This window comes from Prosopis cineraria, unplaced genomic scaffold, assembly GCF_029017545.1.
Source record: "Prosopis cineraria cultivar Desert tree isolate PC_DT_omini unplaced genomic scaffold, ASM2901754v1 PC4, whole genome shotgun sequence".
NCBI classification, from domain to species: Eukaryota; Viridiplantae; Streptophyta; class Magnoliopsida; order Fabales; family Fabaceae; genus Prosopis; species Prosopis cineraria.
Genome location: NW_026555335.1, coordinates 34,871,499 through 34,889,658, shown reverse-complemented (window position 1 = coordinate 34,889,658; position 18,160 = coordinate 34,871,499). Strand labels below are relative to the sequence as shown.

The 18,160-nt window shown below is 30.0% G+C and overlaps 1 protein-coding gene across 1 annotated transcript; it reads left to right on the top strand.

Moving 5' to 3' along the window:
* The first annotated feature begins 12,865 nt into the window (after positions 1–12,865).
* Positions 12,866–17,599, top strand: LOC129310043 (probable mitochondrial adenine nucleotide transporter BTL3). The gene is made up of 4 exons (XM_054951869.1): positions 12,866–13,768; positions 14,429–14,732; positions 15,486–15,953; positions 17,036–17,599. The coding sequence occupies exons 1-4, from the start codon at positions 13,341–13,343 to the stop codon at positions 17,102–17,104; spliced, it is 1,269 nt and encodes a 422-aa protein (XP_054807844.1). The 5' UTR covers positions 12,866–13,340; the 3' UTR covers positions 17,105–17,599.
* The last annotated feature ends 561 nt before the right edge of the window (positions 17,600–18,160 follow it).

The window sequence follows — 18,160 nt, the reverse complement described above, 5'->3', positions numbered from 1 at the left end:
TAAAATTTATTAAATTTAAAAGGACTTTTATATATATAGTCCATTTAATAAGACTAAATAAAGATAACAGCCTAACATTTTAATATTTAAGTTAAATTGAAATGACAAAAATATCTCTTTTTTTCAAATTTGAAATTTCATTTTTATTTTTAAATCCAAAATATATTATGCCAACTACGCTGATGGTGAAATATTCAAAAATCAAAAGTGTTCAAATATTAAAATGATATACTCCCTCTATTTAAAAATATAAGACATTTTTTGAAGAGTTGAATGTTTAAAAATATAAATATAAGGTATTTTTTATCTTTTGATGTGCAATTATTATCTTTTTTTAAAAGTATCCGTATTAATAAATGACTTTATATTTATTGCAGGGTGTTTAGTAAGAGTAAATATAAAAATATATGGTTAGTTTAAAAGCAAATAACTACTTTATTAAATGGTAAAATTTAATTAAAAATATCTTATATTTTTTAATAAAAAAAGTATGGTTATAAATAGGTTACGATTATAATCATTCAATTATGAGAGTTTTGTCATTCTATTACACAATTTTTTTCATTTATTTTGAAGATAAAAAGAAACAATCACACACCAACACCACATTTTAGAATTTTCAAAAACTTCTTCCATAATTTTTAGTTAATATATTTTTTACGAGGCCAATTTACTCAAATTTAAATATACTTTATAATATTATTTTTTAAAATAAAAATATAAACTTTTAAAAATACTCTTTATTTAATAATCCATTTATACTTGCCAAAAATAATAATAATAAATTTGTGAAATAATATTAAAAATAAAAATATATAAAAATAAAAATATTAAAAAATATTATTAATAACATTTTTTATTATTATTTTAATTTGGGTAGATAAAATATCTACTTCCTCCATCTCTATATATAAAAAGTGTCAATAATGTTCTTAAGTAATTAGACAATTTTATATTTGTGTTGAAACATATTAGTTACTTATAAAATGGATTAAATTATACTTTTAAAAAGTGATTAATATATAAGATAGGAGGAGTAGAATGGATCATTAATCGCATATTTTTCCTACCACCATTATGATATTAATTATAATATTATTAGGGGCAAAATTAAAAAATTTATGTAATTTTATTTTATTTTAGCCAAATAATAAACTTTTATTAATATGTAAGATTATATTAAAAATATTTTACATATAAGAACGGATGGAGTATTAAAATAATAATTTATTAAAAATATTAAAAAAAACGTATTAAATCTGTACTGCTTAGTTCAAGATATCGACGGTCTGGATTAGCGCATCGAAAGTTGAAACAGGTTCCGGTTTTTGCCGCGATTCCGAGACAACGAGACAAATGTCCGTGAAATCGTTCTTACTCACGGGTTTGTTAACTATTCTCTCGTGCCCCCTCATTTTTGGTTCGGTTACCATTCCGAATTTCCGAGCATTTGAATAATGAATATTGATCAATGATCACCCTCTTCGTACGCTTTTTGTGGGACCGGGCGAAATGGATTGTCCACCGAGCACTGGCCCACTTGGCTCTGTTTAGGCCCAGTTATTATAACGAACCTGCACCTTCCCCACTGCTGGTCCAGGCAGGCCCATAAAATATATTTGAAAACGCTTTAGTGGATTGAATGTCGGTTTGAATTTTGATTGAATATAATAAATTATAAAAATAATTAATTAAATAATAAATTTTAATTATAATTAATTATATTATAATACAATTTTCTTGGATATAATTTTTCTAAAATTAATTTTAACAGAATTAAAGATGTTTGGATAATTTATTTAGAATCAATTTTATCTGTATAAATTACTATAAAGGACATTGCCTTTCAAAATTAAATTATTAATAAATTTATATCTAATATTATTAAATTTCTTACATTTTACTTAAGAAGTAAAATATATTATTTAAATTACAGATCTAATTAATTAAAAATTTAAATTATATTAATATTAACATTTAAATTTATATAAATAGATAACTCAATATATCTTAGTTAAAATAAATTTAATAAAAGAGAAAGATTTAATTCTTAAATACCAAATATTAATTTTACAATAACTAATGAAAATGATAATTTGCAAATTAATCTTTAATGATATCATGGATATGACTTATATCTAACAAAGATGTTAAACACTACCTTAAAATTTTAGCAATATAAAAAATAGAGCAATGTAACAAATGACGCAAAATCTCTCACTCTTTTTGGACCTTTGTAATAATTTTTGTAATGATTCTAAATTTTAAATTAAATTAAATTAATTTTTCTCTATCAATTAATATTTTATTTGAATTAGTTTTATAGTAAGTGTTAAGTGAAAAATGGTGGTTGACAAAAACTCATGCTAACAACTTTTTAAAATATCCAAAATTTAAATTTTATTAAGAAAAAAAAGAGAGAAAAAAAGAGATTTTGGTTTTACTTTTATTTAATATTGTGTCTTTTTTATAATTTTTTTGAACCTTTTTTTGTATTTCTCCAACACTTTTGATCAATTTTTTGTAGAAAGCTAAATACGAGAGCGTATGAAAAAAAATGCATGTTTAAGTCAATAATTGATTTTTTTTTTGTTGTTTGGATAACTTGACTCAAAAAATTGATTTTGGACTAAAAATTTGATTATTTCTCTTATCCAAATGCACACTAAATTCTCTCTATAACCAAACAAAAATCTCTGTGAAAAGATATCTTCCTAAAACTATACTGTGGATTGTATTGAATATGGAAAATAAATATTACATTGTTTGTACGAATAAGATTTGGATCCCTTACGGAGTATACCTTCGTCAATTGCCCAATTGATGTGTATTGTAGCGAAATAAAGTTGTTATAAATAAAATGAAAATAAAAAAATTAATTAACAGAAGTTTGACTACTACATTGTACTTGAGCAATTGAGGGAGAAAAATATTACAGAAGATTCGATTTCATGAATATTGTAGTTTGTCAAAGTTTTTTTAATACAGTTGTCAGTAATTATTTATCTATTATTGATGATCAAAGCAAGATGGAGATATCATGGATATGATTATTTATTCAGAATTACAATAATAAAAAAATCATGATATTAAAATTTAATTGAAATTATCCAGTCAAATTAATCAACTAGTAAATCAATTTTTTGACCAGTCCAATTAAAGGTTTTGGACAGGTTAATTGAATTGAAATAATATTTTTTCTTTTCTTGCTGAGCACGATGATATCATATAAAAAAAAATGACGATAGGTGTGCGAGAGTGAGATGGCTTTTATTTTTCACAATTGTGTGACATAAAAGATTAGATTATGTATAAGAAAACAGATAAGTCCCATCAATCTATATAGCTTGGCATCATATTACACTTACGGGACGAAAGCGTAGGATGGGAAATGTAATTAATGTTACAGGATTATTACTCTCTCTCTCTAAAAAAACTAATTCATTGAGGTGTACAGTGTACCTCTTTATATAATCAAGACCCTCCTCAAATCTTTTTAATGTGGGATCTAACAACTCCCCCGACTAATCTATGACGTCCCATCTCGGGTGGCCCACCAAATGGCTCACTGACTGAGCAAACTCGAGTTTGACTCTGATACCACATGATAGATTTTATATATCTCAATTCACATTAACAAGTAAAGTAATGTATGCATACCTGAAGAATCCATGAGCGCTTAAGATAGCTCGATTATTTCTAGTGTAAACAAACACACAACCCACTAATCCCCAAAGTTTTCAAATAGTGCAGAGATAATGGAGCAATAGAAAAAAAATGAGTCATGTGTTTAGTGATTATCGACTAATCGATTTATAAGGATCAAATTGGTGATCGCCTTATTAAATAATTATATATTTTATTATCTCTGACTCATTCAGTTAAGAGATAGGAAATAACTGATGGCTACTGAATTGTGAGTTAGGCCTCTGTTTATTGGGTTCATTTATATGGTCCACCTATCACAATTTACACAAGATCATAAAGACCAATCTCCTTGGACTTATTAATTAATCTTAATCTATAAATAAATATTCTAACAATCAAGACATGGATGAGAAAACAAACCTTCAATCAATGCTTGCAATCCTTTTATATATAGGCATAGCTTAACCAAATAGTTGCTAAAAAAAAAGGAAATGGAGACTATTAATTCAGAGCTTTTTTTTTTTAAAGAAAATAGAGGAAAAATAGATTAAGAAAATGTAGGAGAAAGGGACGGAGGGTAGATAAGAGAAATTTTCATTGCTGAAGACTCTATCATGATTTCCCTAACGAACAAGTGCTTTCTTGTCATTTCAACAAAACAAGCTACAAAGAATTCAAACTATGACTGATCAAGGTTTCCAAAAATTTAAATGAACTTCATAATCACTTATACGAGCTTAAATAAGATTTTCATTAACTTAAAAATTATATATTAAATCAAAACATATTCATACATTACTCTTATCAGCCTACCATTCTTCAGGAGCTTTTATAATTTGTTTTTCATGATTCCATTTAAGACCAATTTTCTTTCTAACCAACCTTGTAAATAATTCAAAGTCCTTTTTCAAAGCATCTCATATATTTTTTAATTGTGTGCAATCATAAGCACATCTTATTTTTTCATAAAACTTGTTAATAAGGTTATTCCATCTATTTTTATTAAAATGTGTATTTGGTTATTCCTTGCAAGTATCTCTTCACCACATATTTTTAAAAATATTTCAGTTTTCTTATCATCCCATTTTACCTTATCTCTCCCATCTCCCTCAGAACCTCTTATATTTTCTTTTGTGCCATTTTTTGGGTGCCATTCTAATATTTTTTTAAAAATTATAGCTGCGCATCAATTAAATTTAGTAGGGATAAAAAAATAAAAGAGAAAAAGAGAGATGAAAAATGAAACATATTTAAACTATAACTTAAAAAAATCCAAGGAGTTTTCTGCCTGCTTGCATCTCACACAGTGACAAAATCACAGAATAACTAAGGTGGTAAGGACCATTGCCTAGGCTTTAGCCTTGTGCCCACAATACATCACAATGACAAGAAGATCCATCAACACTAAATTAAACATTACAGAAGAACGGGCAAGGAGCTATCATAATCCATTCTCTCTTTTCTCAAGAGCGAACTAGGGCTAGGATGAGTAGAGCTCTTAATTAAGGTCGAGTCTGTAGGACCGGCTCTTTTAAGCCCGAAAAAATTAAGGATCGGGCCGCTATTTCGGTATTTAAAAAGGTAAATCAAACTTAAAAGGGCTTGCCTTTTTAAGCCTGAAAATAAAAAGGCCAGCCCTTTAGGGTCAAGGCTGTCCTTTTTAAGCCCTAATACATTTAAAAAAAACATAAATATATATATATATATATATATAAAAAGAAGACACCACATCATTCAAGCTTAGCACTCACTCTCTAGTCCAAACAGTAGGCACGCACATTATTATTTGCTTACTTTGAATATTTTTGCATTCTTTAAACAACTTAAAATTATGATTTTGGTTTATTATTTATTGCAAATAATAAGGATGAAAAAGGAAGATATGAAAAGCTTAACATATTTGCCATTGATGAGGATCTACAAGGAGAATGATTAAATCATATTGATGATGATGATGATGAAAATCATCAAGATTTAGCTAATAAAGCTACCAATGTGTAATTGATGTCGGAGTTTATTTTGAGATGTTACTTTTTTTCATCAGACTTAAAATTTTTATTGTGTGAATTGATTTTATTTTATTTTCCTAGACTTAATGTGATGTGTAATAACTTTATTAGGATTTTAAATATGTTTTTTAAATTTTTAAATTGAAAAATTTAAAAAAAAAATAAATAGGGCTGAGGCTTTGAGGGCTGGTCCTTTAACCTTGAGGGTCAAGGTTGGGCTGCTAAAAATAGAGCTCTGAGGTGTAATCAGGCTTAAAAGAGCCAACCTGTTTAGGCCCTTATCCTTGAAAGGCCACCCCTAATTGACATCTCTAAGGATGAGCAAAGCACTCTTAATGTACAAAAAAATTAAATTAAATAAAAATTGTGCAAATAACCTTTGGATTAAAAAAAAAAGTAACTTAGATTAAAATAAAATATGCCGGCATAACTCACTATGATGATGCAAACCTTGCCAAATAAATTTTCAAAAATGAAGTAATACTTCAATACTTCTTGTAGAACCAATGAATCAAGGAAAAAAGATATTCAAAATAATTATCGCCCCTTGGTTTTGAGAGATCTGACTTCTAGATATTCCATACAATCTACATATAAGAAGGAAAGCATGAAAAAGAAAAAGAAATAATATGAAATAAAGTAGGCAGTAAAGACAACAAATCAAACCTTTAACAGAGTTGAAAAAAAGGGTCAATTAGGTTGATGTAGACTAAAGAGAGGGAGAAGATGGATGATAGCCGAGGAACAAAATGCATTGAGGAAGAAGATGCACAACAAAAGGGTCTTTTGTCCTTTGAAATTAGTGTAAAAATGGCTGTGTCTTCTTTTAATTTCTCTCTCATTTATCAAATGCATCATTTTAAAAGCTACTTGATTAGCTTTTTTAAATAATCAGATTTTTTTTTTCTTTTCAAATTCTGATTATTTTTAAAATCTTAAACAAACACCTTACATATTATTTAAAGTGATTATTTTTTTTAAAAGTTATTTTCTTAAAAAAAAATTGCTAAAACAAACGGCCCATATATGAACTTTCACTACCAAACCAAACATATATTTAGAATAGGAATCACTTATCATTAACTTTGTCATTTTATCTTTTCCAAATCATCTACTTTTCTGCAATGCTAATTAATTTAAATTCAAGTATTTCAAACAAAAACAAGCTCGAAACTTTTATAAAAAAAACAGTTTTTTTTTTTAACTTAAAGCAATCCCTAATGTTCTAAGTTGATCATAATGACACAAGAACTTGTAGTGTGCTGATCCCTCACAAGTGAGACTAAACGAGAGGGAAGACTTGATGGGTTGTTGTGTTATGCTGCGTGAGTGGTTTTATTGGTCCGTTACTCTCCTTCCTTCTTGTCAAATTTGAACATCACATTCTTTTTGTTTGATGAGGATGACTCGCAGTAAATATAAAAATACAATTTTGTAAATAAAGAATATCTCATTTGTGTCATTGCGTTTAAAAATGATGAAAATATATTAACTAAGAAATTATTAGGAAGACGTAATTGTTACCATCTAAACTTAATTGTTCACCGTCATCCCTTTAATCATGTTATCAGACATTCAGACCCCGAAAAAAAAAAATTGAGTTTGTCACAGTTAAGAGGTTATGACGTGGAAAAGAATTATCCGAAAATGAATTAATTGCCATTATAAAAAAACAAATGTTGACGCATGGGGTTGGAACAATGAAAATATTGTGATTTCCTAATATCAAAACACAATTTTTTTATTAATCAGAAAACATTGCGTTTAAATAATATTCTGAACAAATTGACCCATTGACATTTAAAATAGGTCCAGCTCGAACATCTAACCGAAGAACAAATTTAGTTAGGTTCAAACATTTTTGCTTTTTGTTGGTCAAAAAACTATTTTTTATTGTTTAGCATAAAATATATCAATTTTTATTTTTTTTAAAAAAATATTTTTAGCTAGCGCATGGTTAGTTTTAATTTTTTTGTTAATTATTGGTAAAAAAAATTCTTAGCCAAATCTATCAAAAAATCAAATTCAAAATTTGTATGTAGCTTCTAGATTCTTTTGTCTTTATGATATATATATATATATATATATAAGCAAAAGCGTATATTTAGTTAGCATAAAAAAGGTGCATATTTAGTTTCTAATTTTAATATTTTATATAAAATTTTACTTTCATCCATAAATTACTCATAGCCTGTTTTAAACACTTGAGAGATCACGAGAAATAATGAACAAACAATAACGTTTGACCAATTGACCCCATAAATATGCCAAATCATACATTTTCATAATTAATTAAACCTAGATATTTCCAACTATATCAATTGGTTTAGTTTCACAAGGGTGAGGAGTCTCTCCATTTCTTTGCTAATCATTTCTCCCAAATTTCTTAATCACGATCATTGATAACACTGTCTAAAATGAATTTGTTTTAGTTATAACTTCAATGAATAGTCATGACTAAAAAGTGGAGGGAAAATGATAATAAAAAATGAAAATATCCTTCTCCCATTGGATAGCAACATTTGTCAATAGTTTCTCTTTGAATTATAACTATTTAAATTTATTTATTCAAATTTTAATATTTAATAATATTAATTTTAATTAAAATAGTGAAGACTAAGCTGGCTATTAAACTGATTAAAATAATGGATCAAAGGTTAATGATCTACCCATGGTTGATCCAAAGTCAATCTAATAATGATTAAAATAATTTAACTTAATTAAAATATGCAAAAAAAAAAAATTCACACACACACACACATATATACGCACGCGTGAAAAGAACAGTATTTAAAAAAAACATTAGTTCAAAAATAAATACAACATATATATATATATATATCATATAATTTAATAAAATAAAGTTATTAAGGCACAAATATGACAAATTGTTATTTTTTCAATTTAAAACAACGTAGTTTCAGGCTTAATAAGAAGAGAAAAAAGTATAAAATCTAACTCAATTGCTCAAATCAAAACTCTTGATCCGACCAAGTAAAAAAAATGATTCACCAGTTTATTATTATGATTAGCCAACTCGAATTGTGTTTTAATACTATTATTTTAACTAATGGTACCATCTATAAAGCTATAAACAATATAAACATTAAACAATACAGCTTAATCAGTGCTTCATGTAGATGTAGTGCATAAGACGATATATCTAGTTTTTATAAAATGTCAGATAATATTTAAATCATATAGTCTTGATGATAATAATGTCTTTCTTCTTCTTAATTTGTTGGGCACGAACATGACGTGCCGTCCTTTTTCTTTTCTTTTTTTTTTTTAACTTCACTTTACATTTTTTTTTCCAATAATGCTATAGACTACATGAGGAAAAGCAAAATATAATACTAAGATATTACGCGTGACACTTTCAACAAAGCAAAGTGATAAATGTGCTAAAAATTGCAATCATTTGTTCGATCCGCTGGTGCGTATAGCCTGTGGGTTAGAGAATAGGAAATGAGGAATCACATTATTTTAGGGGGCATGTTTGATTTGTTTTTAAAAATTATTTTTTATTTTAAAAATAAAAAATAAGAAAATTTGTTAGGGTAATTGTTTTAAATTTAAATGGTTTTAAATTTTTTTTGATTTTTTTATTTTTTAAAACAAAAAGAAAAAACATACCTTTTAATCCCTATATTTTGCTCGTGTTTTGTTATAAGTCTCTGCATTTTTCTGATGATGTTTTGGATTCCTATACTTTCATTTTCTGATGTTTTGAGTTCCTAAAGGAATAAAATGAACAAAATGTAAGAACTTTGGTTGAACATAAAACAATAAAAAATAAAAGTATAGAGACTCAGAACACCGAAAAAAAATGCAGAGACTTGTAGTAAAATGTAAGGATCAAAATGTATGTTTTTTCAAACAAAAAAAAAAACAGAAACATATTATAGTTGTTTTTCTAATTTTTAAAGCACACTATGTTTAACTATTACTTCCTCCGTTTAAAAATATAAAACATTTTTAATTGAATCTTACTTCAATAAAGTAGTTACCTACTTTTAAATTAACCTTATCTTTTCATATTTATCCTACAATAAATGTAAAGTCATTATCAATAAGGACACTTTTAAAGATAATGATTACACATCAAAAGACTAAAAATGTCTTATATTTTTTAACATTCAACTCTTTAAAAAATACCTTATATTTTTAAACGAAGAGAGCATAAATTATCACCAACTATGGCTAATCACTATCAAAGTTCATTACTATTAATCAATCATTATTATTGGCTTTTATAAACTTTAAAATTGTTTTAAAATTAATACAATCAAATAGATTTTCATTTCATTTTATTTTGAAATATAATTTTTAAAACCAAAAAATAGAATGAAACTAAACAAGCACTTAAATAATATTTTTCTAGTCTATCTACATATCTGTTAATCCTGCACTGCAGAAAAGCTAATCAACCATATTTTGATTTGGTTTATATTTGACTAGCATTAGACTTTGTTTTCTTTGCTTTCTTTCTTTCTTTTTTTTTTTGTGTTATCATATTTTTATTAAATTCCATAATAAGGAACGTAATTTATCAAACTCTACATGAATTATAATGACCATGTCTGGCTATATTAAAGAAACATGTTCGGCGGATCCTGTTGTCTGAACCTACGGAAATGCCAATTGTCCCGCAAAGTGGCAAATCCGAGAACAAAAGCGACGAAGATCCCTGCCGTTTTTGCCGCCCCTTTTTAGAGGTAAATTGAATTGTTCGCATTTTTTTTTATTTGTCAATTTAACATCGGAAGAAGGACAGAAAAATTCTTCAAAATAGAAAATTAATAATTTAATTTTGTGAAATATGATAATCACAGTTATGTTCAGAGATTTTTTTAAATTAAATTTTTATGTGAAATTATTTTAGTATTCTTCTACAATTAATGTTATATTATTTATAAGTTTAGTATAAATATTCGTAAATTCAGTTCCACTAATAACTAAAATGATTTTAAAAAATTACAATATTCAATCAGGAATTTTTTCAAGGTGCAACTAATCTTCTATAGCTTACAAGTTTGGTATAAGTATTTACAAATTTGATTTTATTAATGACCAAAATAATTTAAAAAATTACAACTTTCTATTAATAAAGTGCAACTAATTTTATATTATTTATGAGTTTGGTAGTTCGGTTCTATCAATGATTAAAATAATTTAAAAATTATAATTTTCTAAGTCGCAAGAAAGTACAAAAGTAATTTCATATAGAAATTTAATCTCAAATAAATCTCTTGAAATTTCACTACAATTATCACATCTTGTAAAACCAAATTGCCATTTTCCTATTTTAGAAAAATTTATCTATCATTTTTTCTTGAATTAAGGTCATTTTTATCCTTTAAATACACACAAAGAGTTACAAATGACTCTAAACTCAACTATATATCAATTTTATTTCTCAACCTTAAAAATTTTTTGTTTTGTCAGCCAATTGTTTTTCCAGATAATGGCTCCATTATCTTGTTGATGTATGTAAGTTTTTTTGACCATGCATGTACATGTGGACAACATGCCAAGACACGTGGAGTTGACTAGGAAAATGATAAAAAAAAATAAAAAAAAGTAGGTGAATCATTAACTTATCTATCATCACTCTCAAGCTCTTCATCATTGCCCTCCCTGAAACTCTCAAGCTTTCACTATTGCTCATGCACACTGCCATCATCATCACTCCATTACTCGCCCCTGAAGGCTCTGAACACTCACCTTCCATCTCGTCCGTGGATCATAGCTTTGATTCCGTTGTACCAACACATTTTCTCAAGCCTGTTGAAGCCTCCTCCTAGTCTGTTGGTTGTGGCTGTTGTCCCCTTTATTTTTCTAGGCTATAGAGTTCAGGTCTTTTTTGAATCGAATATTCTCTAACCACTAGACCATATGTTCATCTTTCATCTTTTGTACGAGAATGAAAAGTTTCACAATCATGGGTTGAGTACTCTGCTTTTTGGTCATCAAAATATAGGCTAAAATAAATGGAAACACCACCCTGCCTGACTCTCTCTTTAAACTTTAGTTCTCCCCATATGACCCGTTCTTGTTCATATTATTATTTGGTGATTCCGCATGTATAATTAAAAATGGTAGCAGGAGTTTGGATTCGAATATATATATGTATGTATGTATATTATATGATGTTGGTACTTGTTTGATTCGTGTATGCAGCGAACATCAAAGCTAAAGGCATCAACATAGAAAGCCATCGACTTGGGTATGTCTTGCATGTAAACCATGATGTACCCATTATACCCTGACTTGAGACTCAATGCCATTAATAGAATGTTTTGCTGACTTGTTCTGGCAACTCCCCACTTTAATTCTTCTTTGGATTATCCACATATGAGCAAATGTTTGTGTGGAAGTTCTTCTAGAGTTATATGCAGAGTGCATGCATTTTACTTCATGTCTATTCTAGCCTTATGAGTGGTGAACACATGTTTGTGAGTTGAATGAGGGACAATAAGATGCTAGTTTAGACGATATGATATTAATAGTGGGTGTTAAATGATGAGGAGAAGCTGAAGTTGTTTTTATGAGGTTGAGGATGGAGGCGCATGAGGAAGGGGGAGTAGATTCATGTTTATTGATGATTGTTAGTATGGTATTGATATTGCATGATGAGATGAGAAAGATTCTAGAGAGAGGGAGATGAGATGGATGGAGGAGATGGGAGACAAGATGAAAGAGAAGGGATGAGAGTTAAAAAATATAAGGAGGATCTTACCATTATACTTTATTATTAAAAAAATATTAAAACAATTAGGTCAAGCAAAAAGTGAGATCTATTAATAATGATGGATAATAATTTAATACTAAGTGATGAAGCTTTGAATTTTAAAAATTCAAAAATAAAATTGATCTATAATTATTTTTGAATTATTTATGACCCTTCGTATGTATTTTAAAAATAAAATTAATCTTTAACTTTTTTTTTAACATTTTTTTACTTTATATATTTTTTAAAAAATTTTTCTTTCACTTTTAATTTAAATACAAGTTTTAGTTTGATCAAGGGTGATTTTAAAAGTTGTACATGGTGAAAACATTTTATAATAGTAATAATTTAAAAAAGTGGTAATGGTAATATCATAATTTCACATTCTCACGTCAGATTCCTGCACATACATGTAAAAATATAAAATACAATACAAAAGTCGTTAAAATCTGACGCGGTCCTTCGCATTCGCGTTGAACACAATAGGGTCGGTGGCTTGGTGATGGACCATATTCCGAAAAAGGAAGAACAGTCTTTACAGTGTTTGGTGGAGGTCGGGTTGTATTGCAGCCGCGGGCTTGGCCTTCCGGACGCCACGCAACAACCTAAATATGAAAGTTAGGAAGTACGAAGGCAGAATAATTAAGCATTTTTGCATTCGAATATTCCTACATACTCACATCCAACTTTCCCAGATCTAAGTGACGATGACGCAGAGCAATGCGGAGTTCGGCGGGCAAAGCTATGCAAGAATCTTCCATTAAAATTCCTCTTGTCATTCTCACTTCACCCGAATCCTGTTCCTTCTCGTTATTATTGTCTTTTTGGCCCTCCTTTTACATTGAAAGAAAACGTGAAAACTCGATGTTGTGCTACTGAGAAAACTAACCAAGCCAATCGATCTCTTAGTTCGGATCTAATTCCGATAAAAATAAAGTTCACATATTACAATGTCCCATCTGATTAAACCCGAATCGTCTGATTTATTCTTTCCTGGGGGCCTGTTCCTCGATATTGATTCAGCTCCTGCGTCGTTTATTTCGTTGATATCGTCCAAGACTTATTCTGAAGCGGAAAGGGTTTCGTGTTTTTCATGGGATCGCAGAAGAACGGTGAGTTTCGAAATTTTCAAGCGGGAAAGGAGAGCTTCGAGCGCAGTCGGTGGTGGGTTTTTGTCGTTGAGCTTGTCGATAAACGGAAGCGATGGGGATCAGAGCTATGTTCGAGAATCGCGAGAAATTCTGGGCCAGCATGAGGATAAAGTTTCGGACAGGTCCGATGGATTTAAAGAGAAGGAGAATGTTCAGATGAAGGGATCGGGTGCTTTGAATATGACTAAGCATCTGTGGGCCGGAGCTGTGGCTGCTATGGTTTCAAGGTTTGGGATTGCTTAGTATGTCTAATATTTGGATTAATGAACCATTAGTTCATGCCAGTTGCTCTGCTTTTATTTTATTTTTTCTGCTTTCCTGACTGTGTTTGTTTGTTTAATCTCATCTTTTGAATTTTCATGTACCTTTGCTATTTTCGTCTTTACCTGGTAATTTTTTGTATACACCGCGACTTTGTAGTTTTCTTCCTTTGCAGATGGTGGCAATGATATCTTTTTCTTATTTGTTCAATTTTGTAAGGGTGAACAGGATTGAGAAAATATTATTTGTTCGATTTTGTCCAATTTTTCTTATTGTTAATTTTGTAGTTTTCATGTACTTTTGCTTTTCTCCTTTGCCATATCATTTTGACAAATTCAGAAGCTGCTTTTTCTTTCATATTGGGTCAACTCCAAGTAATTCATGAGGCTGGTATTGTGAATTAGGAAACCACATAAATTCAACATGTTGTTCTACTTTGCCCTTCTAAGTTTCATATGTATACCCTTTGCAGTTTCAAGCGCTTGTTATGACGGAGAACTTCTATTGCTTTAGCTATATCTGTCACTTTGCTGCACAATTTGAATTCAATTACCCATCTTTCTTTCTTTTGCAGCACAAATTCATTGGTCGACATTTTACCTAGCAAATGCTTTTTGTTGTATCAGGACCTTTGTAGCACCTCTGGAGAGACTTAAACTGGAATACATAGTTCGTGGTGAACAGAAAAACCTATTTGAGGTCATTAAGGAAATTGCAACTTCTCAAGGGTTGAAAGGTTTCTGGAAAGGAAATTTTGTAAATATTCTTCGAACAGCACCCTTTAAAGCTATAAATTTTTATGCTTATGATACATATAGAAATCACCTGGTAAGGATATCCGGCAATGAAGAAACCACAAATTTTGAGAGATTTGTTGCGGGTGCTGCTGCAGGGATTACAGCTACCTTGCTCTGCCTGCCCATGGACACTGTGAGTGGCAATTTAAGACTGTTAATCCTTCTCTGATTACTTTCTTTATGTTAATCTGTAGATAAATATTATTATATCTTGTTTGATGCAAGGCTGGCGGCTTATCTAGTGCATGTGAAGCTTATGTTACCAATTTGCTGCAATTATAAGGATCCTATATATTGAGTATCGATTTACAAAATGCCATTGCTAGTTTTCCATCTCAATAATTCAATTAGCAATACTATAGGGAACTTCTTTGCTACTCCTCTCGTCCCCTCATCTCTCCGAACTACATCAATTTAGTCAACCTTTGGTTCTCACACTTGATCTTCAAACCAACCTAGAGTTATTTTGGGCCCATTAGATAGCATGTCTTTCCTGACATAGAGTGCTGTAAACATGTCTTTTCCCATCACTGTTGCTTTATTACTTTGATGCAACGTCCTTCAGGTCCAGGATGCTCTCTAATCATACATTTGTGACTTCTAATTTGCTGTATTTTTGTTTTTAATTTTACTGGAGATTCAGAACATAATTATAGCCATGAACTGCATCTTTTTACATTTTAGAACGACGTGGCAACAGCTGAATACCATAGTTCAATATCAATAGAATTGTCATTTTTGTATGTCTCTAGTGTCTCATTTGGATCATAAAAAGGCATTCTCAAGCTTTGAATGTTATTCCTCCTCTGAACAGGCTTCTCAATGAAGTGTGTTTTTTATTTGCTCTATTATGTTTTGGTTGCATTCTAAGAGTGAACTTTTTCAGATCAGGACAGTAATGGTTGCGCCTGGTGGTGAGGCCTTGGGAGGTGTAATTGGTACCTTCCGGCACATGATAAACACTGAAGGCTTTTTTTCTCTTTACAAGGGTTTGGTACCCTCCATTGTCAGCATGGCACCTTCAGGTGCCGTATTCTATGGTGTTTATGACATATTAAAGTCAGCATATCTGCATTCACCTGAAGGAAGAAAAAGAATTCAACATATGAGAGAACAAGCTCAAGAACTGAATGCTTTGGAACAATTGGAATTGGGACCCCTTAGAACTCTAATATATGGTGCTATTGCTGGTTGTGCAGCTGAAGCTGCTACATATCCCTTTGAAGTTGTTCGGAGACAGCTTCAAATGCAAGTTCGGGCAACAAGGTTGAATGCACTGGAAACTTGTGTCAAGATTGTTGAACAAGGCGGTGTTCCTGCTCTTTATGCAGGACTGATTCCTAGCTTGTTGCAGGTATGGTCTATGTTTTGGATTTTATTCTTTCATATATCTAAAAACTACACGTCAAATTTCAGTCACTTGGTAAAATATGAAAAGGACACAATGCGACTCTTATTTTGTGAACTTAGAGCAGTTACTCCTGTTATTTGGCTCTTATTTGAATCTGCATACGGTAGACAATAAGGTCAGGGAACAACAGCATTTGGTTTAAAAATGAATTTTCAAACTGACATGAAGAGATTTGTTTTTGTTTTTGTTTTTTTGGTTTTTAGAATTTTAAGGCTCCTGAATTATTTTTGACAACCTATGCTCATGAACTTTTGCAGACATCTGAAGCTAATTAGCTTACTATTGTAGTAAAATGATGTTGACTAATGTTGTCTATGTAGTGGTGGTTTGATTTGTACCAAAGTATACTTTTAAGTCAGTAGGAGTTGGGTGAACATGCAGGACCTCTATGTGACTCAGAAGGCATGTTGTTAAGGTATAAAATTGGACAAGATTGCAACATGTTAATACGCCTATTGAAAATGATGTGTCGTTTCCTTTGTTTTTGACCCTGCTGTCTAGTGGGGCAGGTCACTAGTGAGCTTCGTCTATTTTGGGTTTCTGGATTATTGCAATGAGAGTACTTTAGAGTTTAGACTGATTTCATTGGTTGAAGACTATTTAGGATCTGAGCTTATATAAAACCGGAGTTGCTAACTAGTATTTTCCCTTTTAGATGACAATAATTCGAGTAAATTTATGATTTAGTCCCTCAAGGATTTAGCCACTGGCATTCTTGTTCACTGAAGATACCAAGAACCAAATTCCCAAACCTGTTCATGCCAGGCAAAGAATTCCATTTTTTGAAGTCTAAGATAGAGCCAAACTTTAATCCATACACTCTATAAAACAGGGTTATCTCCAAATAAAGGTCCGTGACTTGTTCTGTGGCTTTTTATTGTATCCACCCTTTTCTCTCTTCTCACCCAAAGTTGTGTGAGAATAATTTTCATCGTTTATGTCTAGTACTTAAAATTGCAATTTCGTTTTGATTTTTTTTTTTTAACAATTTCTGACATAGCCTCTTCAATTGGATGACTCTTTAGGTGTTACCATCAGCCGCTATTAGTTATTTTGTATATGAGTTCATGAAGATAGTTCTCAAAGTAGAATAGACGATAATGACAGCAACTCAAATGCCAGATATTAGTTGAGGACTTGAGGATGATGATAAATTTCTCCTTTAGCCCTTTTCCCCCCCTTTTGGAGGTGAAGCTGCTGCTGCATGGAGGAGGAACGGGACATGCCTCACAGAAACAAGTATTGGTGTTTTCTCCTGAAATTTTCCCGTCAAGATTTGATATAATTTGAATGAAGAGAAAAAGAAGAACCATCAATTTTTTGTCAATTTGAAGAGAAATAATGAGAAAATAGGCTGTGTATGCGGCTGTCTCTTTCCCTCCAATTTAGTGGAGTATTAACTCGATGGAGACTTTTTTGAGTTTTGATCTTCTCAAAGAGTTTGATTTTCCTTGGATTTTCTCTCTCTTTTTTTGTCTCTTTTTTTCCGGTTTCAATTGGCAACTTCTCTGTTCTGCAATTACAAATAATCCAATTTGACATTTCTGTTCCTTTATACATATGATCCAATTTTAGGGTCATTGATGTTATTGGTAGCGGGTAATGATGCATAATGTTAGCTATGGTAGGTATTTATGTTTTATTGACTTCTATTTCTGTTCTGTGAGCCCCAAGACCAATTACAGAAAATTATATGGATTATCTATTATTTATCACGTTACATATTAAATCAAAAATTATAATGCAACCACATACATATTGATAAAGAAATGATCATTTTGCCTTTTCGTCTTAATACCGGAAGGTGACGGTTTATAGGGAACAGTGGGCTAAACTATGAAGAGTTCCTTGGTAAATAATGAAAGCAAAATTAGTTAAATTTTCAGAAAATGACAAATAAGAATATAGAAAAGCATTCGGCTAAGAAGGCACTATTTCCTTTCATTTAACCCAAGGCAAACAAGACAAATTACCCAATCTTCAATATATAATATAAAATTTAAATATAACAAATTCCAGTAAACTAGTGCAATTTTTTTTTTTTCAATGAATACGTCCCACAATTTGTACTTAAGAAGTTAAAACTCTTTTTGTGTCTTCCTCTTTATGTCATATTATTTATAAGGTCACAAATAATATTTTACTTCTTT